This window comes from Prinia subflava, chromosome 3 (genome assembly GCF_021018805.1).
Source record: "Prinia subflava isolate CZ2003 ecotype Zambia chromosome 3, Cam_Psub_1.2, whole genome shotgun sequence".
Taxonomy (NCBI): domain Eukaryota; kingdom Metazoa; phylum Chordata; class Aves; order Passeriformes; family Cisticolidae; genus Prinia; species Prinia subflava.
The window spans coordinates 14,415,319-14,441,681 of NC_086249.1; the positions used below are offsets into that span (position 1 = coordinate 14,415,319).

The 26,363-nt window shown below is 45.1% G+C and overlaps 1 protein-coding gene across 5 annotated transcripts; it reads right to left on the reverse strand.

Moving 5' to 3' along the window:
• Positions 1-2,311: 2,311 nt before the first annotated feature.
• Positions 2,312-25,649, reverse strand: VGLL3 (vestigial like family member 3). 5 transcript variants are annotated; one of them, XM_063393940.1, is made up of 4 exons: positions 25,385-25,649; positions 15,769-16,024; positions 10,662-11,141; positions 2,312-4,451 (listed from the first exon to the last, which is right to left on the reverse strand). In XM_063393940.1, the coding sequence occupies exons 1-4, from the start codon at positions 25,418-25,420 to the stop codon at positions 4,408-4,410; spliced, it is 816 nt and encodes a 271-aa protein (XP_063250010.1). In that variant the 5' UTR covers positions 25,421-25,649; the 3' UTR covers positions 2,312-4,407. The 5 variants fall into 5 exon arrangements, with proteins under 5 accessions (XP_063250010.1, XP_063250006.1, XP_063250005.1 ...); XM_063393936.1 differs by lacking the exon at positions 25,385-25,649 and adding an exon at positions 24,890-25,179 and having other exon boundaries at positions 15,769-16,021; XM_063393935.1 differs by lacking the exon at positions 25,385-25,649 and adding an exon at positions 24,890-25,179.
• Between the last annotated feature and the right edge of the window lie 714 nt (positions 25,650-26,363).

The window sequence follows — 26,363 nt, forward strand, 5'->3', positions numbered from 1 at the left end:
CTAAATTGTTTATAAGGAAATATATATGTTGCTGGTCCACATATGATATGGAGCAAATGCTTGTACCTGAAATTAATTAAAATAATAATATTCAGAGATAGGCTTGTCTGCTGAAAGGCAAGATATTGCACCTCTCTACACAGCTGCTGATTTCATGATCATCTTTACAGACAAAAATCAGGTGATTTGAAAGGGTTTTTTAATGTGTTTTTGTTGTGTTTGGGGGTTTTTTAACAAATAAGGAAAAAATTCACTCCTGAGTTAACAGAGAATGCAATAAAATGCCTACATTTTCCATCTCAGATGAGATTTGATGAAGTCATTCACTTCATTTCCAAAGGACATGCATTTGAGGCACGAGAGTGAAACGGGGGGAACCAGATATATACACATGTGAATGTGTATAAATATATTTGTAGAGAAATATATCCAGACACATGAAGAATTGCGGGAGAGGGACGGCAAGACACACATAACAGCCTGGAAGCAGAAATGCTGGTGAGGCAAGGCAATCCTAAGGGCAGGTTGGGGGATTTGTGACATTCCCCTCCCTCTCTGAATGCCACGGTGAGAGATCTGTTCTCAGAAGTGTTTTGATGCAGGTGTGGATGATTGAGACAAATCTGCCATTCACTGAGGACCACCTGAACTTGTGTGTCTGGTGAGGGAAGGAAGCAGAACAGAGTCCATTTTACTACTGCCAAGTGCAGCTTATTCAGCTCTCCAGAAATTCCAGAAATCCAGTCTCCTGGGCAATCAGTGGCTGCAAGTTTTCATCTTCTTGTTGAGATGGAAATGGGCCATTGGAAAAAACTGGCATCTGCCTCTCAAAAACTGGTGGCCAACTTGAACCCTTCCAGTCTTCAAATGAAGACATAAAAATTGATGTCAGATTTCTCAACAGTAACAGGAATAAAATACAATCCTGGAGAACTTTAAGGAGGCCAGTATTTTGAGTTTCTTGAAATAAAACAATAATTTCCCCATGTTCTCCCAGAAACAGTGACAGAGTACAACATGTTTTATAAGCCCTCTCAAAATGAATCATCCACTTTCTTGGGACAGCATCAGAACACACCGCACATAAAAAGAATGAAACAACTCCTTTAGTAATGCATTAAGACACACAACTTATCTGTGACCTGATTTCAAGGGCCTTTTTTTTTCCTATCTGCAGAAACACGAGCAGTTTCAGCCTTTCTGCTCCTTCTCCCTGAAATCGATTCCCCACCACTGCAGGCGAGCGCTCCCCTCCTCTTCCAAGAGCAAAACCACCACAGCATCTGCTTCTCATAAGCACTTCTGTGCGTGTGTGGAAGTGTGCGTGTATGGGGAAGAGGGAGAGAAGGAAATCTGCTGAATTTAACTTAAAAGTTTGTCACAGGGAAGGGTGGGGGTTTTTTCTTCCTTTTCCATCCCTCTAATTGTAGAACAGAAATAGGGCTACTGCTACGTGCTTAGGTTTTTCCTTTCTCACTTGTTAGCGCAAAGGACAATTAGTGACTGGGGGGAAAAGAAGAATTTATTTCACCTTCAAAGTCGTTGGACTTGTGCATGAGTGGCTACAGACAACAGCAGGTTTTTATTGGCACTTGTCACCCAGGGTGTGCAGAAGTTCCACCAGCTCAGTCCCAGGTTCAGCAGTGGAAACTGGGTGCAGAACAGAAGTCCCGAAGGTGGAAGGGGCAACAGCTTCCCCACTTCTTCATCCCCACTAACCAACAACTCAGTGATACAATCCAGGAAGAAATTCCAGTGCAAAGTGTGGGCCTGTTTTGTTCCTGTCCCGTTTTGCTTTGACATCTACGGGGAAGCAGAGGAGGTCCCTCATTGCATGAGCTTGTGAAGGGGAGGCAGTGAGCAGACTGCTCTTGATAGGCTTTAAACTATTTCAGGAAGTCAAACACACCTCAAAAAGAAATGCTGTTTTTTCTTTTGCTTCCCCTGCCACCCAAAGTCTCCATCCCTGAAGTTCAAAGACGACACACACTGTCTCTGATTTCCACCTCTGCCAAGTCCAGAAAAAAAAAAAAAAAAGCAGCTTAGATGTTTTTTCTTCCCAGTATTTCTAACACTGTCAACATTCCTAAGTCAGAACCCCTTCTCTTGAGATATTTTCTGAACTGTATTCTCCTGATAGGAAAGTGAACTGTGGCAGCTGGTACTCCATTCCCTCCCATACAGTTTTCCCACTGCATTATGAATTTATTGACAAATTGAAGAGCTAGCTCCACCAGAGCCACAATAATATAGAGAACTGTCATGAGAGTGAAATTTATTGAGAGAAAGAAATACTGATGGACTACAGAGATGAGGAAAAAAGCCCCACCACATTTAATTCATCATCCCAACACAGAGACTACAATCTTATTAGTTTAAGCAATATTTAAGCATAGTCCATTCAGCATTTTACGCTGTCTCAAACTTCAAATCAGCAAGGTACAGACTTAGGGGGCTTGCCAAATTGTGATATAATCCTAATGCCTCCTGTGCCAGCATGTCAAGCCCTCCCCCTTGACAAGGGAGAATGCTCAACACCTCATAGGTTCAAGTTCAAAAAGCCTGGAGGGGAGCAGCAGTGCAGGGAACCTCAGAGTGGCATGCACCTCCCAACGCCCCCCCTCCCCTTTCACACACAGATCCATGTGGTCTCCACCTGCCAAAACTACATTTACAATGCTCAGTGCCTTAAAATTAAACTCCTTCTTATCTCAGCCACGTGTTTATATCTTGGTTTTTCCACTCGGCCGGTGTGTCTTTCAAACAGGGATGTCTGAGAGCAGCGGTGACAGAAATATACTGCACTGTAAGAGACTTAAATATTACAGAGGGACCCTGGGTGCACAGAGCAGAAAGGCAACACTTCCACGCAACAGCCAGGACCCAGCAACCCAGGTCCTGATGCTGGGCTGCCCTCAGCCCCATCGAAGCTCACACTGACACTCACTGGAGTCCCCAAGGGCTGGACACAGAGCCTGACCCAGCTCCAGCCCGCGGCGACCCCGCAGCCCTTACTCAGGATTTGATCACGCTCACCTTGGCTCCAACCAAAACCTTTATTCCACGAGCCAAGGCCCGGGCCAGGGGGGTTTCCCAGGCAGAGGGCTGAGGCTCCACGTGGCCACGCCGCTGTTCCAAGCCCCGGGGTGTGCAGGCTGGTTACGAAACTGCAGCACTGCAGCTGGGGTCCCTGAGCCCCACAGGCAAACACGTCCTGGAGTCAGCAGCAGTGGGGAAGGGCAGTGCCTTCCTGGAGCTGCTCAGCACACTGAGCAGGCCAGTTCAAAACCTTTTGTTTCCACGAGCCACACATTTTTATAAACCTGGATTTTATTTTTTTTTCCCTGAATATTGATAAGTTACCACCTGGAAATGGCTTAGCTGAAAGTCCTGCCTGTAAGATTGTACTGACATTTATGAGCACTATGAGGGCCTGCAATATAACCCAGAGGGAACTGTGTTCAACAGCTTCAATGGATCATACATGAGGCCCATATTAGTGTCTGATTTAAGAGTATTTGGTCCATTTTGAAAGAATGGATGGGTCAGAAATGCAGTTTCTGTAACCTCAAGCTTTGCCCTATGCTAAAGGTGTTGGCGAGCTTCTGACAATCAGCACAGCACAAAGCCACCCTTAGAAGCAAGAAAAACAAAAACACTTTCACTACAATCTAACACAAGGAAAAAATATTTGGCTGAAACTTCAGGTGCGAATTATATTTGCTTAAGCTAGAACAAAAGGACAAAAACATCAGAATCTAGTAATGTGGAAACAAAGGAATTTAGCTCTTTAAAAAGAAAGGAAAGATAGACATTTGAGGTAACAAACAAAAAAACCCAAAATGCACAAACACATCACAAACATCTAAAAATAGCATTTTATACATTTTTGCCAGTGCTTCTCTGAGAGCAAGTTCTTTAAACAGAACTTAACAATTTTACAATTTTTTTTAAAAAAATATGTCATCCTAAAATAGCCCATCGATCCTTACCCAAACTTTCTGTATTTCTACAAAAATAGATGCACAAAGAGCTACAAAATACTGTATTCCTGAAAGAAGGCGCACTGTAGTCAGGGGAGAGTCTTTTTCCTGACTATCGAGACTGTTCATAAAAATATCAAGCTGAACAAAACAAAACACTGTTAAAGGAGCAGAAAGGAGTTAGGTTGCCCAGCTGCAGCAGGCTCAGATGAGGAAAGAAAGAAAAGTTAGGTCTCTGTTTTTTTCCAACACTCTGGGACCCAAAAACGGCCTTACAAATAAAAGGCTCAATAGCAAAACCAGAATAGTTGGCTCTTCATCTTCATGTGTGTCCTTTGCTCCACGCAGAAGGAGTCAACCACTGCTGTATCACCTGCCCAGCTCTGTCCACTCCAGCTCTAGCTGGCCTTAATTCCTCTGCACTTCAGAACCAAGCAGTTTCCTTGCTCTTGTCCTGATGCTGTAGACCTACATTTCAGAAGAGAATGGGAAAAGAATGAATATTAATAATTATTAATCAATCAAATTACTAAATTCAGTGGGTTTTTTATTCCCCCTCCCCAAGCAACTGAAGTAAAGATAAGCAAGTTTTGATTAAATAGATGGAAAAAAAGCCCAAAACAACACCAAACCACAATTTAACAGTTTAAAGGACTTGTAAGCAACAGTGTTACCGCTCCAAATTTTTAGTTTATAAGGGGTAAAATCAAACCATATTTAATTCTGGCTCAAGCGTTTCAGAAATGGTGATAAAATTCTTGAGCTAACGTGGAGCATGGCATGGAGGGAAAAATTCCTCCATAAAGGTCTGCATCAATTATCCAGCATGCAGCAGAGCAATATTTCCAGGCAGGGTCCAGCCACAGACACCATCTCCTCTAGAAAATGCCTGGGACACTCCAGGATTTCAGTTTCTGTGGCGTATCACCGCACAGAGGAGAGAGGGAAAATGTTCCTGCAGCAGGCAAGATTTTCAGCCAAGAATGGCTAGTGCTTCCACATGGGAGAAATTAATGGTTTTCAGCTTGCATTTGTTATGAGTTCCTCCAACATTTTCCTTTGTTAAAAAGTGAGGACTATCTAATAAATGTGGTGCTATGTTGTGGCTTTAGCATTATAGACTTGGAACCTGCACTATAATCTGGGATTTCTCTGCTCCAGAGGGAACCAGTCTCTAGATTCACACCTAACAGGGCATAAACCTCAAATCCAGACAACAGAAGAGCAGGGGCAGATTAAATTTCCCAAAGAAGATACATTCTTGCTCATTTATGGGCAAAGTAAAAGGACAGAGATGCAGGCACGTATTTTCAGAGGTAGTAAGGCACTCAAGTCTAAACTATTTAAAACTTGTCCTTTGATGTTTTGAGGCAAGTAAATCACATTTCATGAAGTGAAGGTACATTTCCCACTAAAAATCATCATTCCTGCTATGCAATGTACCAAGGCACTTGGCTTGCTAAGAATCTAAGATTGAATTAAAAACACCACTAATGTAAATAGGTGCAACTCCAGACCTCAGTGATGCTGTATCCACTGGAGCTCCGTGTTCATTTGATGTTTAACCTCTGAAAATCGACAGATCCATGTGCTAGGCATGGATCTCATTTCCAAATCCAATCACACACAGCGAATATGAAGGAAGAACCCTAGGTTTTCAGAAAGCCTAACAGGTATGGAGGGTTCAGATCTGACAGCTACCTCCTTGCTTTCAGAGTACAAGCAGCTAAATATTTAATGATGATCAACATTTCAGAGCTGAGCTGCAAAGCAATTAGAACTGACATAAAAGATGAGAGCATGTGGCTCTATCCATGTGAGGATTCCCAAACAGGGTACAAACACTTTGTGTCCAGCAGTGAAGAGACAGGGAAGGCAGAGCCCACGGGTGTGGTGCCCCAAACCTTGTTTAGTGCTTTCTGCTCCATTTCACAGGCACTTGTACCTGTTTGTTCACATTGGAAAAACTGGGATATCCCTCAGCTAGAGCACACCCATAAAAACATGGTCAGAGTCTCTTTATTCAATGAAGACATCTCCTTGTTGCTTAAGAGCTGTTTGTTTCCCTGGCAGCATCGTACACAGACAGTCACAGTGTAATGCTGTTTGTTCCCTTCAAAGCTCCCTCAAAGTTAGTGATGACAATTTGGGGCTATTTTTACCCTGCTGCTACCAATTTTTTTTAAACAAAGATGACCCCTCCAAAAAAACCCAAAAAAACAACCAAACAAAAAAAAGAGTCAGACAGCAGAAACCTTTCAGAGCATAAAGATGTCATTTAAGTTCATCAGTGGTCCAGTAAAGGACACCAAAGGCCATGGAAGCCTGTGAGAAGAGAAACAGGTCATATGGCTCCTGGCAGCTTAAAAAAATGACACACACGTGTTCAAGAGATCTTCCACCCGACAGCAGCAAGTGGTAGAAAGGGAATAACTAGCTGGGCAGGCACATTCCTAGGCAGGTGTCTTTGCAAGACACAAGTAACAAGGAGGTTAAAGGTATAGCTACGGACTCTAAACGCCAAGAGAAAACAATCCAAAAATCCAAACTTGTCCTATTTACAGAACTGAGCGTGGAACACCTTCTGTGCCTTTTCCTTATTATATCCTAACTCCTTTAAGGCAAAGCCATTTGCAGTCCTAATACAGAATCCAAGGCCTGCTCCTCACCCAGAGCTTCCACTTGCAGTGCAGATGCTGCAGTGCTTTCCTTTTAGCAAGGAAATCCTCACTTGCACTGCATGACCCAGCACTGCCACTCCAGCAAAATTCCCCTTCCCTGGGACACCAATGTTAGAGCTGACTGCCACACAGACATTATGCAGGTTCTGTGGGAACGTCTAAGCAAATTTAAAGAGTTGTGACAAATTTGTGGGATGTATGAACAGAGACAAATGTACAGAAGGGATTGGATTGGCCACTCAAACTCCAAATTCCATGTATCACACTGACATACACGCATTTCCAAAAACAGATTTTCCACAGTAACCTAGGACTAAAGGATGTGATTAATTCATCTAAATTTGAAGTTATTCACCTCAAGGTGCGTAACTTTACAGGATAAAGAACGTGCACCTCAATTTTAATTGACTTAAAGCTGTCACTCATGCCAAAGTCCTGCTTTGCTTTTAGTGTGCTGGGGCTGCAGGAAGCCTCCCCCAGGACATCTGTCCAACAGCAGGACAGGATATCCTCCCAGGCCCTGCAGCAGCAGGCAGTGGCTCTGCTCTCCTCGCCGTGGGCTGCCTGCAGCACAGCCAAATCCCCGATCACTGCTCACCTGAAGGGCCTGGTGTGTAGGACACCTCCCACCCTGCTCCCGAGGGAAGCACTGATGGCTGTAACCACCAGCATGACAGAAACTGGCCTCCCCAAGCTCTGACTTGACTGCTGGACATGGCTTGTGCACCCTCAGCATGAGCAGTGGTGACACGGGGTTATGGCTGCAGCCCTGAGCCCCAGGCAGTGCTGCTTTGCTTGACACCAGCAGGGCAAGCAACTGAGGCATAAATCCAAACAATGTCTGCTTATTCCAACGTGTTTATATCAATGCTTGACATGAAATGTACTCTTCCACTAAGCACTGTAGCCTGTGACACTACACACTGGCAGACACAAACCTAGCAGGTTTAATAGCTCCCGATGCAGACCAGCGTTTTCTTTAATTGCACTTGGATGATACAGAAGCTTCTAAAAGGGTTAAATTGCAGCCTACAACGTGAGGATTAAGCCACATTTAACGGCAATCAGGTAGCTAAACCCTTCCTCATCCCCTATAACAGGACCATGTAAGTTCAAACAGATGTGCAAGACACATCAATAGTTTGTCAGCTCTGTGAAGGGCGCTGTGCTGATGTCCCACACAATGTGTTCTGAAACATAAATTCCCAAACTACACCGTGCATGCAGTGGGGACCTCCTCTTAACCTCTGAAGTGATTCAGCATCATCCAGTCATGAGATGGATTATTTGGCTTGGCATGGCAGAGATGCAACAATGTAGCTGGAAGAGGGTAAGATTACAGCCAGCCTGCCCTGATCCCAGCACTATCATTCCACATAATTCAGCGTGAGGAATTCTGCAAATGTTCCTATAATTGCATCTGACAGTAGCAGAAGAAATGTGACCCATGGTAAGAAGGGAAGAATCAGATTGTAAGTGAAGGACTCCAAAAGGCAATGTCCAAGTATAGACATATAAATGAACTTTTTTAACATAAATCACCCAAAGCTCATGGAATCTGATATACTGACAGCTCCACAGGTTATTTTCTCCAGGGATATATGAGCAAACACTTTCAGAACTGACCTGACATACCTGCCACTATGGCCTTACCATACCCTGGAGAAAGCACTTCATGTCACTAAAAGCCAGTTCACTCTTCCAGGCCCTTGGGTTTGTAGCCTCTCCGTTGAGATAGCTGTTTGACATTAGAGCTGAATGTAATGAAATGCTGTGTGATGTGGAGATTTATCCAGCATAATCTGCTTTCCCTGGAGTGCACATGAAACAAGTGCTGGATGTGACTCCATGTGGCACTCGAGCAACCCCTTCCTGTCCCCACACCTTCCCTGGGATGACACTGCTGGATGTGCACACAAAACCCTGAGGCAATTAAGCTCCCTCTTCTCTCCACGCCCCAAGTGCCTGTAACTAAAGCATTTGTCTCAACTGCACAAGCTGCAGGCAAGGCTGAAAAGGGAGCTCAGCCTTCCTGCCCTTCCCAGCAAGCCTCTGCTTGGAAAGCACGGGAGAGATGAGTGTGCAGGGGAAGACAGTAAATAATTGTAATGTCACAGATTTCCACTACTTGCTGTGCTTCACTGCTTGCACCCCTGTTTCCAAAACTGGGGCTGCTTAACAGGGTTTTGCAATTGTTTTTCAGTGTGTGACCCTTCTGAATACCCTCAACCTAGCGAGACACTGGTCTGCTGAGATTTTCTGTTTCTTCAAACCAGACACACATTTCCCCTCCTTCTTTCTCCCCACAGGATCTCATAGACTAAAACCCACACAATCAAGCACGGGTCAGAAGTTAACAGTTCAGATCTTTTCCACTGCCTCCCACGCTGAGCAACCAAAAGACATGCAGGGCACTGCCAAATCAGGATACTGATGAAATTAGCACCCAACTGTGCCCCTCCACGGGGATTTTCACAAGGAGCAGGAAGCACCAAGCCAAAGCTGTGTTTCTCCTCTGAGGCAGTGCTGGGACCCAGTCCTTTTTGAGGCACTTGCTCCTCAAGAGAAAAACAACTCACAGTCTAGGCTGCCCTTGTACCTAAGCCAGGCAGTGGTTCTTCCTGCTTAGTGATTCCTTACACAGTTCTCTCCTCCATTCCCAAAAGGCTCAGCCAAATACCAGGGCTCTGCAGGTGGACTGCTGTAAGGAGGGCTTGTCCCTTACACCAGTGGTAGTGACAGCGACAGCCTGCCCATGCTTCAGAGAAGGCAGCTCACTCCCCTTGTGGAGTTTGTCCCAAAGGAAAACCTCAAGATCCCAGTCCGGCTAGTTTACCATTCTATACCCAAAAAGCATAAAATATAATTATGCTTGTATTGCTGGTTTAGCTGGAAATGCTATTTATATATAAATGGTCCAGTGTTAGGAATCTTGATAAGCTTTTTCTTAGTTTTATTGACATCAAGGCAGCAAATGGCATAGTATTTAGAAGAGATTATTGGTTCCCAGTTGCTTTAAAAGGAAGAGATAGAGATTTGTATTAGGTTCACAGTATTTCATCTTTAAGAAACAGCACTTTTCCCCCTACCCATTCTTTGTTCCCCTGCCCACTAATCAAGGCAAAGAAGTGCTTCTCACAGGTCACAGAGAGCTGTCAAAAAGGGAGACAAATGAATACTTTAAGGAAAAGGGAACAAAGATACAAATCTAGTGTCTCCTTAATCAGATAACATACTGTCTTTAGGAAGTACTAATCTGCAAGGAGTGTTGCTGGTGAGATAAATACCAAATGAAAAAAGGAGCCCTCAGTGGGGCCTACAAGCTCCAGGATGGATGCCCTGGGAACTGTCAGTCACCTGACTGCAAGAAACTTCAAATCCTGAGGGCTGCCAGACCACTTCTGATACTGAGACAAGGGACTGCCACTCAAAGCTCATAGGTGGAGTTCATGGTGTGCAGGTCAGACTACAGACCCTGCAGTCAAATGCGTTTATTCACACACCTCTGCCTACACCCTGCAGAAAGACGTTCACTTTGATGGCAAGCACAGCTCAATCAGCACCTCTATTCTCCATGTGACACCTGGACGCTACACAGGAGGAAACGCTGAGCTGTTCCATCTCAAGATGCAGTCCTCATGTACTGCAAGTTACTAGTTTATTGGAGCTGTATATTGGCAGATGCACTTATGAACGAGCTGAACAAGCTGAGAACCTCCCCATGTAGGCATGATTAATATTTTCCCACAAGATTTAAATAAAAAGAAACAAACAAAAAATGCAGAGCGTGTCACAACTCATGTGGCTCGAATGGGACTAAGGCAGATAAAAATCTCTCAGCAAAAGGCAGGGAGAGCAATAAAGGAGGAGGGAAACACGTGGACACGGCTCTGAGGTGGTTAATTTGGACACAGCTCTGCAGCTTCAGCTGCCGGGAGCCCACGTCCGTGCTCAAGCAAAGCCAACAACAAACCGGCACCAACCCGACCCAGCTCACCTGCGTCAAACCCGAAGCTGGGCACGATGTCCAGCGTCCCGTGGAAGGCTCCGGCCCAGGCTGAGGTAGCGCTGGCGGGGTCGGCCTTGGTCCCGTCGCCCTGGGGAGCAGGGATCCTGGCGGCGCGCACCGCCGGCACCAGCAGCGAGCCGTAGCGCGGGTCGTGGGCCGGGCCGGCGGGCACGTGCGGGTGGTGGCGGTGGTGCACGTACACGTCGTGCACGTGTGCGTACGGGGGGCTCACCTGAGGCGCCAGCGGGTAGGGCCACGGCTCAGAGGCGGCGGGGGCGGCGGGCGCGGCGCTCTGGTGAAGGCCGTGTCCCGGCCAGCTGCCGGGCTCGGCCGTGGGGAAGGTGCCTGGTGCAGTCACGGGGAAATCGGGGTGCACTCCACTTAAGCAGGGTGGAGGAGGAGGCTGGTAAGAGCTGGTCCAAAATGAGGTTGGGAAACCGCTCCTTTGGCTTGAAATTGTTGAGCTTTCTGGTAGGGAGGAAAGAAGGGAGGTATGACTGAAGCTGAACAATGCATTTCATGGCAAAAAGCCCACAGTGATTTGCCGCTCTCTGAAGTTTGTAACGCTGACCTTAAGCTTCTTCAGTAAATACAGAATCACAGGATATTTGAGGTAGGAGGATTGTCTAACCCAATTCCCCTGCCCAAGTAGGGTCACCTGGAGCAGTTGTCCAGGACCATGTCCAGTCAGATTTTGAGTGAGCTCCAGACTCCACAGCCTCTCAAAAGAATCCCCAAAAACAACAATCAACCTAAAAAACTCAACAAAACAAAAGGTTTTCTTGTATTCAGATGGAATTTCCTGTTTTCTGATCTCTGCCTATTGCCTCCTGTTCTGTCAGTAAGCACTGCTGAAGGGAGCCTGGCTGTCCCATCTTCATTCCCTCCCGTCAGTTTTTACATATGTAAGATCCACCCATCCCCTCAAGAAGATTTTTCTTTTTCTGGCTGTAGAGGCAGAGCCCTCTCAGGATCTTGGTACAGAAATTGTGAGGAGAGGCTAACTCCTGCCCAGACTAGAGCACATCATTTAGAAAGGCAGCTGATGTGGTTGCAAATGCTTCTGAGGAAAGAGAACCAGCTCACACTGAAGAAGAGGAAACATTTGGATAAAGGTCATATCCAACAGAGCTTACGTTAGTCCTCTATAGGATATATCATGATGCCCTCTACCTAGTAAGATTATACAAGCAGAACCATGGATGTAGTTCAAAGAGGTTTTTGTCAGAACTAAAAGACTTGCTGCTTCTTACAGCTAGGGCTCAGCTTATATTTAAATGGATTCCAATACCTCCACATTATGAAATCACATTCTAAAAATTCCTCTTTTGAAGGAGCAGTTAGTGTTTTTGATGTTTCGCAAAGTCTTGGCTTCTCCATTCTCACAATCCTCTTGCCAGCTCATGCTAGAAAGTACTGCTTCATGCAATATGTCTCAGCTCCAACAGGATTTTTTTTTTTTCAAAGATGGAAACATAAAAATACAGAACTTTACCTCTGATGAAAGAACAGTCATAAAAATAGCCTATGGAGAAATAAAGCCAGGGAAGTTTAATACTTGATGAGGCGAGGAATCCTCTGTTCCTCATAACTTTTGTTATTTTTTTTTCAAATCACCTTTTGTTTAGCTTTGCTTAATAAGCAGCTGGAATGAGACTTGGGTGAAGACACCACTGAGAATGAACAGATTCTTCAAATGCTCCCACCTCTGAACTTTGCTTATACAAAAATATTTTGGAAGCAAAAAACTTGAAAGTGTTTTCTGACTGCATCACAAGGACTCATGTCTCTGTTTTAAAACCCATTAAAATCATAAATACTTTTCCACATATGAATTGGCTTTGATTTAGGCAGTTTATTGAGTCTGATTAATTTCTGATATTGGAAACAAACTTTGCAAACATACCATGGACAAACGCAGAGGATGCTTTGAGCCAAAATGCTTCAGAGGCTGCAAGCTTATCTGACAAACTGCACTTCAAATTGGGTTTCTTCAAAAGGTTGGGTTGTTTTTAGCCATGTATTTCTATTGCAATTCATGCTAGAAGACTGGAGAGAGCTTCAAGCATATTGCAGAAGCTTCAGCACTCCTCCAAAATTGGTATTGCTCTGTGTTTGTAAACCATTCCCTGTAAAAAGGGATTACACTGAGATGGAGAGTGTGTATGGCTTGTGCTGTTGGCAACAGGGCAGACACGGGAAAAAAAAGGTAAAATTCATGTCCAGTCTGTTGTTTTTCACACTACCTAAGAGAGGAGCACAGCTTGACAATACCCTGCCAGTATTCTGGAAAATTAACCTCTGTAATTAAGTTTTTGAAAACTATCTTGCTGTTATCTGCATGGAAAAGCCCTAAATCCAAAGCACTGCACTTCAAAAAAGCACAGAAAGCCGCAAAGTATCTGCAGGACAGCTTTAGTAACAGGAGAGAGCACTTTAAACTGCTGAATCTGCCAACATGAATTCATCCCAGATTGCACAACAGCTTGGCTTTGCCAGTCCTGCAGGGGGTCTAGGCCACAGCAAACACATTTGGTCATCTCCATTTCTCAAAGCTGTGCAGGTTTCACAAAGCCATCACTGCTGCCTGACATTGTCACGGGCCAGCCCCCAGTGAATGTGGCCACCCTCACTGGGAAGGGTCAGTCCTGTCACTGGACATACAGGCTCCATCCAGGTCATATCAACATGCAGGAAAATTTAAAGTAATATTGGTGTCAAGGTATCATTAGCATCTGCAAAAGATTTCAGGCAGCTACATCTAAAATTGAATATTCATATTACTTGAGGCTGCCGTAGGGAACCGTATTTTATAAAAAAATCAGTTTTCAAAATAATTTTAGCCTAACCTGATCAGTAGTTTCAACATACAAATGATGAAAACGTGCTCTTTTCAGAAAATGGGTTCTAATTTTTATATGCAAGCAAAATCCCTCCTCAAAACAAACAAAAAACCCTCCCTGCAATATCACCTTAATGATAAAATCAGAGTTTGCATTTTCATCAGAACACCTTAAAAAAAAAAAGAAAGAAAACAAGTTTAAAAAAAAAAGAAAATAATAGTCAAAACTATTGCTAATCCCTCCTTTCAGATAAAGGAGAAAATGCAGTGAGCTGAGGAGCAAGTTCATGCTCACATCTCCCAAAATAGTTATCGAAAAAGCTTTTTTCTTTCTAATTTATCTCCAAGTAAGAAATTGACAGCAATTCTGACTACCCATGAAGGTTATTTATGGAAGAACTTCAAGCTAATCATACTTTAACTTCTTTAGGTAATGGGATACAAACTCACACTCATGGGCTGTAACTGAGCATCTTTGATATTGTGCATAAACCAGAAGACCAAGCTGTCAGTGTTGCTTCTCCCCGTTGTTTTCAAGCAGGAGTATTTCAGAGACCCATGTGAGCCTGATAAAGCTCATGTCATCTTCTCTGGAGCTGCAAATGCTCTCAGCTCCCTCAGCTCCCAGCAGGCTCCCCAGGGATCCTCATGGCCCTTCAGCAGGTGCAGGGATGGCACAGGGCGTATCTCCTTACTTTATTCCCGGAAGATGTTCAGGACATGCCAGCCTCCATTCCCCACTGAGGGCACGGGGCACACGGGGTCAGGAGGCAGCATGGCTGGAGAACCCTCACACCAGGACACCCATGGCCCCTGCAGAGCCCTCTGGGGATGGTGGTGAAACCACAGAGGGGGCACAGGGAAAAACAAGAGGGTATGTCTGAGGCCAAAGGGAAGACGAGCAACCCCACCCACGGAACGTCCCCAACCTTGCTGAAGAGGGCTTGGGGTCTCTGGGGACTGCCTTGATCCCATTGCTAAAGCATTTATAGCCTGTCTGGGCCATTTATAAATGCTCCAGTCTCCTTTTTAGTAAGCATAGGTTCAATCCTGCTCTCAGTCTAGTCAACGGAAAATTTCCCATTAATGTTAATGGTCCCAGCTCAAGCCATAAATTCCTCTAGCTCCCCAGCCACTTGGGCTGACCTTTGCTTAAACTTCCTCGGATTTGTCATCATCCTTCGGGAAAGCGAGTCCTTTTGTGCTATTTTTCTCTTCACAGCTGTTTCCAAATATCCCATCTCTCTTTAGTATCTGTGGCTTTCACCAATGCAGCCTCACCTCCACATTGCTGATTAGGAACACCGCTGCTCCTGCTCAGATCCCACCAGGACCTCTCTCATCAGCCTGGTGTAAGGCTCACCACGCTTAGTGTGCACCTCTGTGCCAGTCCACAGAAAAAATGCAGCTGTGGGGATCTTAAAAAATACCCAGACTGCCACATCCAGAAAAATGGAAACAGCATCTTACTGACACGCTTTTTCCAATCTGGAAGCCTTGTCTGTAGGGGCTACCTGGAGTCTCTGGCAAGATCTGCCCTTTGTCACTCCAATCCATATAACATGTATAGGCATTTATGTGCATAATAACACAGGGTGTAGGACGGCGAGTAAATGCCTCACAGAACTTACCACATCTCTGCTCCCTGCTTGGAGGCACAGTAATGTCACGCCCATTTTACACCCAGCAAGGCACAATATCATCTGTACCTCTCCCAAAGCAAGCTGCAATGGCAAACAGCACGTGGCTGCAGCCACAGGAGCCAGGGCTCGCCCCCCAGCCTATTCCATCCCGCGCTGGCTCCTCCCCACCGGGAAAGCGGCCACGGACAAATCCTGATCACCTGGCAAAGTCACTTGAGAAGGCTGCAGAGGTTTCCTTTACGTCCAAAGCCAGCACCCCAAACAGCTTTGCTCTAGCCTCACAGGCCAAATTTCACACTTGGAGCTAAAAAAAAGCCTCCAACCTCTCAACAGACATTAGTGAAGCTACAGGAGCTCTGCCCCCTCCCATCCAGCCCTTGGCAGAGACAGGACATGGCAGGAGTGGGAGATGCCTGCTCCTTCCATCCTTTTGGCTGCTCTCTCCCTCCTTAACACCTCAGATCACTCAACCCAAGAAGCCCCTCAGCTCTTGGCGATTGGAAAGGGATTTTCCACAGAGAAGCAGAATTTCAGCTGCGATGTAGAGTGTGTTACTGCAATGCAGCCCGAGTGAGCCACGCCACAGAGAGCGAGTTCCTGCCCCTCTTACCTCTCCACAGAGGATTCAGCCCTGCCTTGCTCTTGGGAAGGGCAGTGTCTGAACTGAAGCTACTGGCTTGGCTCAAGGCTCTCGAGAAGTGTTCATCCACCACTGAACCAATGTCCCCCTGGAAGTAAGTGAACAGGACACAGCGAGAGTTCAGGTACTCCATCTCGGCAGGCTGGTCTTTCTCATCCTCCTCTTGCTTGCTGGGGAGGGTCACTTCCAGAGACTCCTGCATCTTGTTGTACACAGCTAACTTCTTCTGGGAACAGAAGCAAAACAAACAAGAGATGTATCAGTGATGGCATTCAGTGGAAGTTCAACATATGGTTTGCTTAAAAAAAAAACCCTGAATACACTGAATATTCATTTTGTAATTAAATTTGGACTACCAGGATATTTCACACTGGCATTTCACAAAGAACAGAATACCAGCACCCACTTAAGAGTCTCTATTCCTCTCACACAGATGGACCTGCTTCTCAGGCATGTTTCACAAGCACAATTTATCAGCACCAGTTTTCACTCAATACTTTCAAAAAAAAGCAGCCAGGCTCTAACAATTCCCTCCTGACTCCCACCTGGAGAGGATACTCCATCAATAAAGGAGGCCAAGCCCAGCCCTGTGGAAGGGTGGCCAGATCCACAGCATCTGCCTTTCACACATCCAGCTGGGCAAGCAAGCACCAGGTTTCTCTGGGCACACTCCTCCAGCTGAGCATACAGGGCCCTCTGATTTCCTACACTTACTGCTGAAGCTGTAAAGATGGGAGTTTCCTGCTTCCTCAAAAATTTTCTACTGTATTATCAAACTCCAAAAAAATGCAGAAATTTTCACTCACTGACGACAGAATTTTTTATCACAGCAAGTTATACCTTGGGGTTGGTGAGAGGTTTGAGAGTTTGGTTTTTTGGTTGGTTTGGGGTGGTTTGCTGTTGTTTTGAGGTTAGGGGTGGGAGAAGTTTCTTTTCCTTTTTTCCTTTTATTTTTTAACACCATTTTTTGGGAAAAAGGAAAAAAATTCAAGTCATAAAAAATTCAACATGTGATCTGGGGGAAGTGGGGGATTGACAAGTCCGCAAACACATGCAGAAAAATCCACCCCAAACCAAAAACACAGAGAAGCATATAAAAAAGCAAAACCCTCACAAGCCATCTGTGAATGGCTATTTCAGAATCTTCTCTCTCTCTCAAATCAAACCTAAATGTCAAAACAAATGTGTGTGAAGATCCATTTTGCATGGAACATATTTTTCAGATGTTCCACTTTACAACTGTTTTCACAGAAAAAAACCCTCTCCCCACAACAGTCAAGCTGCAGGAATCATAGCTTTTAGCTAGCCAGCCATTTCCACAGCTGACTTTACACACAAGCACTTTCAGGAACCCAAAAACAACTTCAGTCCATATGCAGAACCATAGCATTCCTATAGAATTACAGTTTGACTTATCTTTAATGGTTTGCTTGGCAACGCTCTAGCACCATCAGAATCTCTTTAAGTTTATGGCTTTTTTACCCCTTTTCCATAGTAGCTCTATAGAAAAAGTTAAACAACTACACAGCCTATAAAGTTTCATTTTTACAATAAGTATGCTTGTATTATTTAAATATTATCAAAAGTCGTCTTCTGACCTTGTGTACCATCAGTACATTTAAATTCAGTGCTTTCTAAAATCATATAATCCGATAACAAATTCTCCCACTGTAGTACAGAATAAACGCTCTGGGGCAAAGTCTTAATTATGAATGGCTATTTTAAAAAACAACTGTAAGAAAGAGCTATTGACAAGTGGAATTAAAACCTATTATAGCTAAAGCTCACAGCAACTTAAGCGACGTATCTGACATTCCAGTGGGTTAACTGATAAATGGGAAACAGCTCAGTGATACCATTAATTCAGATGCTGTTGCACACACTGGAGCGAGGGATGTACGCAATTTTATTTCAGTTGGGGATATCCAGGCAATGGCCTGGAATTCCAGTAAATCTGTGCTTCACAAAGCAAGTTATACTGTGGCTCAGATTAGCACGGTATTACTTAGACTTATGGGAGAACCGCTGGGATTCACTTATAAAAATAAATAAACAAAAATACGGAGACAGCAAAATAAAGAAGTTTTACTAGAAACTAGAATTGCTGAAATGAAACAGTCCGAGGCTGTAAACATATTTTTACAAGTGCAGAATTTGGGGTAACCTACACTTTTGTTAGGAGTGCTTTGTGCCTTCTCTAAACAAACAAACACCTCAGGAAAGGTCTCCTAAGGTTTGCTACCCAACTGCTTACTAGGATATCACTCAGTGAGCTTTGTGGTTTTGCCTGACTAATCACGGACCACTGAGACTTTGGTAAGACAGGAACAGTTCTAGCAACCCTGCACACACAGGAGACACGGGCACTGGAAATCTGCAACGCATCTACCTCAGTGACTCGGCCATTCCTGCAGCTGCACCACAACTCAGATCCTCCTAACAATGCACACAAGTGGTTGGGGAGGGTGCTTTTCTCATTTTTGCTTTCGGCTGGGCTTTGTTTTTTAAGCAGAGACAAAGTATGAAGAGACCCTTTAGAGAAATCTAAACGTCTGTCACCTGCCAGGCCTTGAACACGTTCAGCACACGTCCAAAGCTGACTCCCACCCCTACAGGTGCTTGTCCTGATGCCGCAGTTATGCAAATGCAGACACAGGCACGCAATTACAGACACACACACACACCGCTACTGCAGCCCCTGGCTTGACTTGCTGATCAGGAAGGAAGTCTTTCAATGTTCCTATACAGGCACTGGAGCTCAGGAAATTAAAACTTATCTCCAGAGTCGCTTCTCTGCACAGGAATGTTCCCCCTTCCAAGCTTAAGAATCTAATTCGTTTTCCATTTCACCTCTCTTCCCTCCCCTCCAGTCCACGGGCAGTCATTACAAGATGCTCTGAGCACTTGCTCCTTTCAAAAACACTAAACCTGACCTTTTTTTTAATGTTAAAAAAAAAAGATAGTAGGACTGATGGACAAGAACAAGGCCTTGTGTGTGGACTGAAGTTATTTACAGCCCAAAGTTGTGGTTTGCAGTGAGTTATTTGCAAAGGATGAGAGATCTAAATTAAAAGATTTTTCAAAACAGCAAGCCTGTGATCAGAGATATAATTAATTTGCATTTCAGGAAATTATCAGCCTGTAATTGCAAAACTCATTTAAATAAGACACTACAGTGAGAGAAAGTGACTCAAAAAGTTTTCCCTGTATGCAATGTATATACATCCTTTCCATTGTATACACCCTTTGAAAATGTGAGGGTTTTTTTCCCCCAATTCACCTAAAACACCCTGTTTGCACTTAAATTCGCTAAATTTTGTTCTGACCTTAACAGTAATTTTCTCACAGTATTTTGACTGCAGTTGTGTGAGTGGAAAACTATGTAAGATCATCAGCTGCTAAATGAATTTGTCCCACAATCATGGGGTGTGAGGGAACAAAAACAAAAAACCAGAAACACCAGGGTAGGTTTATAGTAACTAACCTCAGTTAGTCCAGTTTCACTTGTACTTTTTCATTTGCACAGTTCTAGCATATATTTAAGCAGCCAATTGCATCTCTAAGATCTTTACAAAGAGTATTTTCTGACCAAACACAGTGTTATTTCTTGTCAATGTTCAGTACTTTAATATATTCATGAAATTCACCTCTCTCTTCCTTACACTAGAGACTGATACTAAGCAGCCTCTGAAAACCAAAACAAACACCCAAAATCCTCTCTTGGCCAAGACATAGAGTACAGAATTTAAATTCAGAATACGGAATTTAAGTAGAAAACAGGGAAATTCAGTGTCTATATTCCTTAGATAGCAGACCCTAGTTCATGGCTGAAATGGCACAATCTCTAAGTAAATACTGCTGTACAGCCCAGGCTGAATTCAGCTTCAACCTTTATATTTTTATTTCATGTATTCACAAACAGGCAATTCCAAAGAAAATTTAAACCCTTCACTTCAAATTGTACAACAAAAGGAAAGTGAAGGTCATCAGCATATCACTGCTGATATGGGAATATCAAAAATAAAACTTATTCTAAACAATCCTGTCTTCCTGAGCACTTTTAGCCCAAGAAAACACTTAGTCCAAAATCTCACACAAAATCCTCTCCTTGAAGATCCCTGCTATTTTCTGACATACCCTACCCAGAACCAGGCAAGACAGTTCTCATGCAGCGCAATGCTGGCCACATTAAAGCCTGTGGCAGAAGTCCAGCTGACTTCAAGGGTCCCGGGTCTCACCCAGAGTGTCTGGTAAAAATGTCAGAACATTCCCCTTTGCAAATCAGAAAAAAAAAAAAAAAAAAATCACTTCCAGCAGAAACCAGTTAGTAGCCAGCAAAACAACAACAAAAATAAAACAACCATCCTTTGAGAACAGAGGTTTTACTTTAGCCAAGTTTGAATCAAAAATTCAGGCCAGCTCTTACATTTCATATACACTGGTTGCCTTTTCCTACAATTTATTATCTCCATACATGCCACCATACAGCATATGGTCCTTTGTGCTCCCAAGCATGAAAGTCTGGTGTGCCTGTGGCCACCTGTTACAGATTTTCCATTATGAGAAAAAGAACAGGAACCAAAAATAAAGAATAACTACGCTGAGGAAACACTATATGACCCTATCCTGAGAAAAAGGCTGTCATTTGACATAAGCTTCTGAGAAGGAATTCCAGCAACAAACTTGAGGCAAATCCACAGACAGTCCTCCGTTTGTGGAGCTGTCTGCCAAGCTGGCTCCTATTGATAACACAGAAAGTATTCAAGGAAGAAGATAATTCCAAGCACTCAGGGCACTGAATGCTGGGCCTGAAAGATGTATTTATGGCACTGCCCTAAAAACATTAAACAATAACTTCTACCCACACAAATGAGCAAGGTGAGAGCTTGTTTTCAGCTGAGCCATTGGATTTGTAGAGGTAGAGCCTACAGGTCTTGCTATGCTCTGCTAATGGAGGGAAGTGGTGTAAAAAGAATGAATTTATACACCTTTTGCTGTACATGTAAACAGAGATGTACCCTTAAATTTTAAAGGTCTAATTTTATGTAGCTAGAGGAAGATCAATAGGATTTGGTCCCAGTCAGAATGACAGAGGAATGTGAGCCAAACTTTTTAACTCAGTGATGTCTTGTGGGATTGAACCAAACAAAACCAACCAACAAAACCTCACTCACAGGGCAAGAATTAATCCTGGTTCTACATCCCATAAATTGGAGAGTAGATGAGTTATGCAGTTTATATAGCTTCCAGATAAGTTAACAGAGCAAACAGCAAAGGAATAGCCTTGAGAAAGAACCTGAACTGCAAAAATTGAATGTGAAGCCATGCTCTGCTGTTACCTGCTGTTAGACATTGCAGACTCCCACGCAGCATTAGCGGTATAATAAGCCCATCCTCAAAACTGGGGGCACATGATGCAAAGAATTTCACTGAAGAAACAAGTTACAGTATGTGAATTGGGGTTTAGCCACAGCCAGCTGACACAGCATCAAATGTGACCTGTCCTTGTCTGCAACTCCGTCAGCTTGGAAGGAAGAGCCCAGTTAGTGACCTAAATTGCTAATGAAGACAAGGCCTTATCTGGACAAAGCGTGTCTACATCACTGCCAGGAGAAATTTTGACTTGAGCATATCACAATTCCTTATGCAATACTTGATTTAGCAAGGACGGTTTTGGCTTAAATGTTGGCTTGCCTCTACATACCATGGAGAAATTCCAAAACTACCATTTACTGTAACTTGCCCTTCCAAAGGTCTTTAGCTGGTGTGCCAGTGAGCCAGGGCGAGTCCCACCTGAGCCCCAGCCCTGCAGCTTGCTGTGCCCAGCCCGACATGCCACGACACGCCGTCCCTGTGTGCCGGGAATACGATGGGGTTCTGCTCCAATTACTTACGTGTTTCCACAGCCTCTCCGAATCCCGTTACACCCATTCCTCACCCAGCCCACAGGAAAGCCAAAGCTCACTATTACAGCTGCACAGCCCCTCAGCAAAGCGGGCAGCAGAGAGCATTTCAGTTTTGCCAGTCTGCTGGGTTTCACCCTCACGCCTGCACAGCTCCCCACCAGCCACAGGAACACGTTCGTGTCCTAACACCGGCACACACTCGCTCCGGCTTTTGGCAACGGAGTACAGATTTATCCGTAAAATTAGGGCCACACCCCATTTCCATCGGTTCATTCTGGCACCATATGAGCACGTATATATCCATGTTTTGCTTACTTCCCTCCAGCAAGCACCCTGGACTTGAGCAATCTCAAAGATCTAAGGTGCTAAGCCTCCACTCCCATTAACATTCAGGAGGAATTCGGGCTTCGGTCCATTAAGAGCTTTAAAAAAAAAAAAAATCCCACCTAAATTAATTTGCCAGCAAGTCCTTTCCTAGCCAAGGATGGGTGAAAGCTACATTTCCAGAAATTCTGCCTTACTGTCCAGGGCAAAAATCAATTCCATTCTGATTTTAAGGGAGGAAAAAATACAGACACCAAAATGCAGGAATAACTTTAGTGTGGAGAAACTTTTAGGAAGGCACAATGGACCATCCCCTAAGGCACAACCCAGGTGCACATTAGTCCATCATTTAAAAGCAGTCCGAGACTTATTTAAAAAAAAAAAAAAAAAGAGAGACAACCATTTGAAGTGCCCCTGACCCACAGAAACATGACACGTTTGGCTCTCCCAGACTCCCAGAACCTGAGCCTGCAATGGCAATTCCACAGCTAAAGGGCTGCTTGGCTCTTTAAAAGCACACAGAACTGATGTCCAAAGCTGGCATAACCAATTCCACATTTGAGATGGCTTTGCTACAAATACCTGTGGAGACACACAGGCTTTAGTTAGAGTAACACACCTACATCTCCTTGCCCTGAGAAGAGAAAGGAAGCCAAGAGCATGGAAGAGCTTTCTGTCTCAGAAAACAAACTGAAAGACACCAGCGTAGTACAACACCACTGAAAAATGCCTTGGTGGAGTCCTCGGATATTTTAAGGGTGAGCTCCATTTTACCATCTCTAATACAGAGACTTATTTTTAAGATATCCCACTAATTCATCTTCCCTCACTGTTATTTTTAAACCACAGTTTTAATTCCAGCGAAGAGGAACATTCTTTAAAATGGTCATCATCCTCACAAAGAGTGCAGAAGTATTTTACATGTTGAACACATGTGTAAGAACCAAAAACCTGGCAACAAATCCTTCATCTTTTTTTGTTATGGTCTCTACCAGTTGATTAAGCATCTCTGACAGGACAATTCAGAAGGAACAGAGACTTGCAAAAAGTCATTCGTTACCCAAACAATAAATCTTGATGCATGAGGAGTGCATTCTATGTTTACTTTTTTTTTTTTTAATTTAGAAAACATTGGATTCAGAGAAATACATAAACCATTCTAAAGTTAGAAGCTGTTGGAAGTATTGGTTACAACACTTTCCTCAGCAACAATAACTCGGCTTTTCAGTCTGGCATCCAAGTAGGTTGTGAAGACCCTTCAGCTCCAAGTGTGTCAGGAAAACCAGAGCAACCAGGATTAATTAAGTTAAACTGTCAATAACATGTGGGATAGCCATGTTCAGTAAGCTCCTAGGTAGAAATGTGATATATGGCACCAGCCAAGACTCAAGAGCTCATCAGAGCTAGCTACGCTGCTTGCCTTGCTTATCTACCTCTACTTGTTAAACAGCATAGCCCACAAGAACTCAGTATGCTTGAAATAAAATTTCAAGAAACTTCAGTGTTCATTAGGGTGCCCCTAGAACATTTTATATATGGCCCTGCTTTTGGATGAGGAAGAAATTTCATACTTATGGTTAAAAATAAAAAGCGCTTGCACTTGAATGTGACACGGTTATTTAATAGATGCCCCTATACTAAGTGTTCTACAGATCTGGAAGAGAAATACAGACAACCACTTCCAGAGTTAAATGTCAGAAAGCTCAGCAGAGTTTCAACTATAGTTTTCTGCTTCTAGGTCTCCCAGTCAGAGAATCGGGCTATTGGTGATTATTTAGTCATTTTGCCTCCAAATCACACAGGGTATGAACTGGAGCTCCAGATACCCAAATACAAAACCTTGTAAGCAAAATTACCGCATAGACAGAAGCTCCTGCAAGCTCTGACCAAGAAGAGAGAAGAAATCATAGCAAAGGCACTCTGCAAGAGGCAGAACTCACAAGTTTTCCAGAGCTCGCGTTTAGAGTGAACAACATGGGCAACCTGGACAAGTTCATTGGGGTATCATTTCTGCAAGCAGGCTCAGTCTCCCAACTATGAAGGAAAAAACCAGCAACGCACGATCGGAATTTTAATGTTTCAGCCCATAGTCGTGTCTCCCAGGCAAGTTGATACTAGGGGTCACTTCCCATGTACGGAGAAAACAATCTTCACGGATAATAATGATAAAACCTTATGGAATGCAGCAACAACCAAAAAATGTATTCTCAGATGACTACATTAGGGCCAAGTCAATATTAGTCCCACTTCACCCACGCACTGCATAGTCTAAAAATGCTGTCAGCCTGATAAGAATTTCCTGATTCACTTAGAAAAAAAATACATCTGATCACCAAATTCAGCTGGAAACTCGCCGCAGACGATCTTCCAGGAGTGCCGGGCTGAGCGGCGCGCCCCGTCCGCGGGGAGCAGCGCGGGTGCGCTCCCGCGGGCGGGCGGAGGTTCCGCCCGGGTGCGCGCCCTGTCCGCAGGGCGAGCGCCGACTGTCATCGAGTAAGGCACCACGGCCGACAGAAGGGGGAGAGGTGCAAGGAAATAACTTTTTCCTCCTGCCCCACGCCAGCTGAGCAAGCCAACATCCACCCACCAGATGCAAGAATTTGGGGAAAAAAATCTTTTTTTCTTAGGAAAAGTCTTACCAGGCTCCGTTGCTCCGGGGCACCCTCGGCAGCTCCCCGCATCTCCAAATCAGGCCGGGGGCTGCGGAGCGCATCGCTGGCTGGCCGGGGCGGAGGTCTCCGCCCAGGGCAGCCAGCGATGCGCCGTGCACCCGCCGCGGGGGGCCCCCCCAAAAAAGCCCCGCACCTCCCAGTCCTTCGCACCGCGGCCAGCGGCGCGGCCGTGCCCTCCCCGCGGCTCACCTGCGCGCAGCCCGCCGCGGGCGCGGCCACATAGCGGGGCGCCCCGCATGCCGCCGGGGCGGGCTGCTGCATGGCCACGTCCGAGCAGCTCATGGCCGCGGCCGCCCCGAGCCACCGCCGTCTCCCCCTTCCTCTTCTTCCTCCTTCTGCTGCCGCTGCTCCCGCTCCCCGGCGCGGGGCGGCCGCGGCCAGGCGCCGCGCAGCCTTGGCTGCCGGCGCATCTTCGGCGGCCGCCGCGCCCCGCGCCCGCACTTATAGCGCGGCGTGGCTGCGCGGGGCGCCCCGGCGGCCGCGGCGGCGGCGGCAGCGCCGCGGGGCGGGGACAGCGCCGGGCACGGCTCCGCGCCCCGCCCGCCCGGTCCGCGGGCGCGCAGCACCTGCCCGGCCCCGCCCGCCGCGCCGAGCGCCCCGCGGATGGCACTGAGGGGCTCTGGAGCGCGACCCCAGCGCGCCGGCTGCGAGCGGGGAGCTTCTTTCGGGGCAGCGAGGGCTCACCTGTATCAGCCACTCCTCAGACCGCCAGGGATTCATCCTGGAAATTCATCAGGGGGGAAGGAGGAACCTACGTGTTCCACAGCAGGACAGATGCGTGTTGGATGCAGGCTGACCTAGCCCGGAGCTCTCTCTTCTCTGCCCACATTTGGTCCACAGTGTTTAGGGAAAAAAGAAAAATTAAGTGTACTTTTCTACTTGAAAAATATACGGAAAACTCGGATCTGGTTGAAGTGACTTCGATTGTGTTCAGGTATTTTCCTGGCCTCCCTCTGTGTGCACATTTCCGCCAGCGAGCTGCCCTGCTGCAGTGCTGCGCTTGGAGGCTTTCGATACCATTCCTCACATGGAAAAGACTATGCCTTGTTAGCATTATCCCAGCTTATGAGCCTGGGGAGGATTTACGCTCGTTTGCTCTTGTATTCTGCTCATCACGTCTAAAGTGAATTATTTGAAGTTTCTTTTTCACAAAATTTGACATGTACCTACATTTAACAGCAGCCAAAAATCGAAGCCTTTTATCAAAAATTCTGAATTTATACTCTCTCCCTCTCTTTGTATGCATATATACACACAAACACACAGACACATCCCCTTGGCCAGAACAGTTAGATGAATACACAAGGTTAAAATAGCTCTCTCTGACCCCAGCAGCATTCCCTGTTTGCAGAAAGCGTTTCTCCAAAACATTCAACTGCAATACTTTGAACAAAGATTCAATTTCCTGCAGGCATGTTTAGTTTCTTTTTTCTTCTTTTTTTTAAGTTTTGTGCATACAGATTTTAAGGTAGCTATATGCCTTTTATCTAGCACGCTGATAGTCTGTTCTTGTTGCATTTGGTAATTCTATGTGAATGGATTCACATAGCAGCACTCACCTTTGCCACCACTGCAAAGTTTCTGCAGGGGTACAATGCACTTGCACGTACCAAATTGTATATGCATGGGCTTCTGACTGGTTTCTTTGTCAAAACAGAGAATC

Excerpts from the sequence above, each read along its gene's own strand:
- VGLL3 (XM_063393935.1), bottom strand. The coding sequence starts at position 24,982 with ATGAGCTGCTCGGACGTGGCCATGCAGCAGCCCGCCCCGGCGGCATGC. Across the intron at positions 16,025-24,889 it reads CCGCGGCGGGCTGCGCGCAG|AAGAAGTTAGCTGTGTACAA; the intron begins GTGAGCCGCGGG and ends TTCTGTTCCCAG. Across the intron at positions 4,452-10,661 it reads CAGCTTCGGGTTTGACGCAG|GTCTACAGCATCAGGACAAG; the intron begins GTGAGCTGGGTC and ends TCTGAAATGTAG.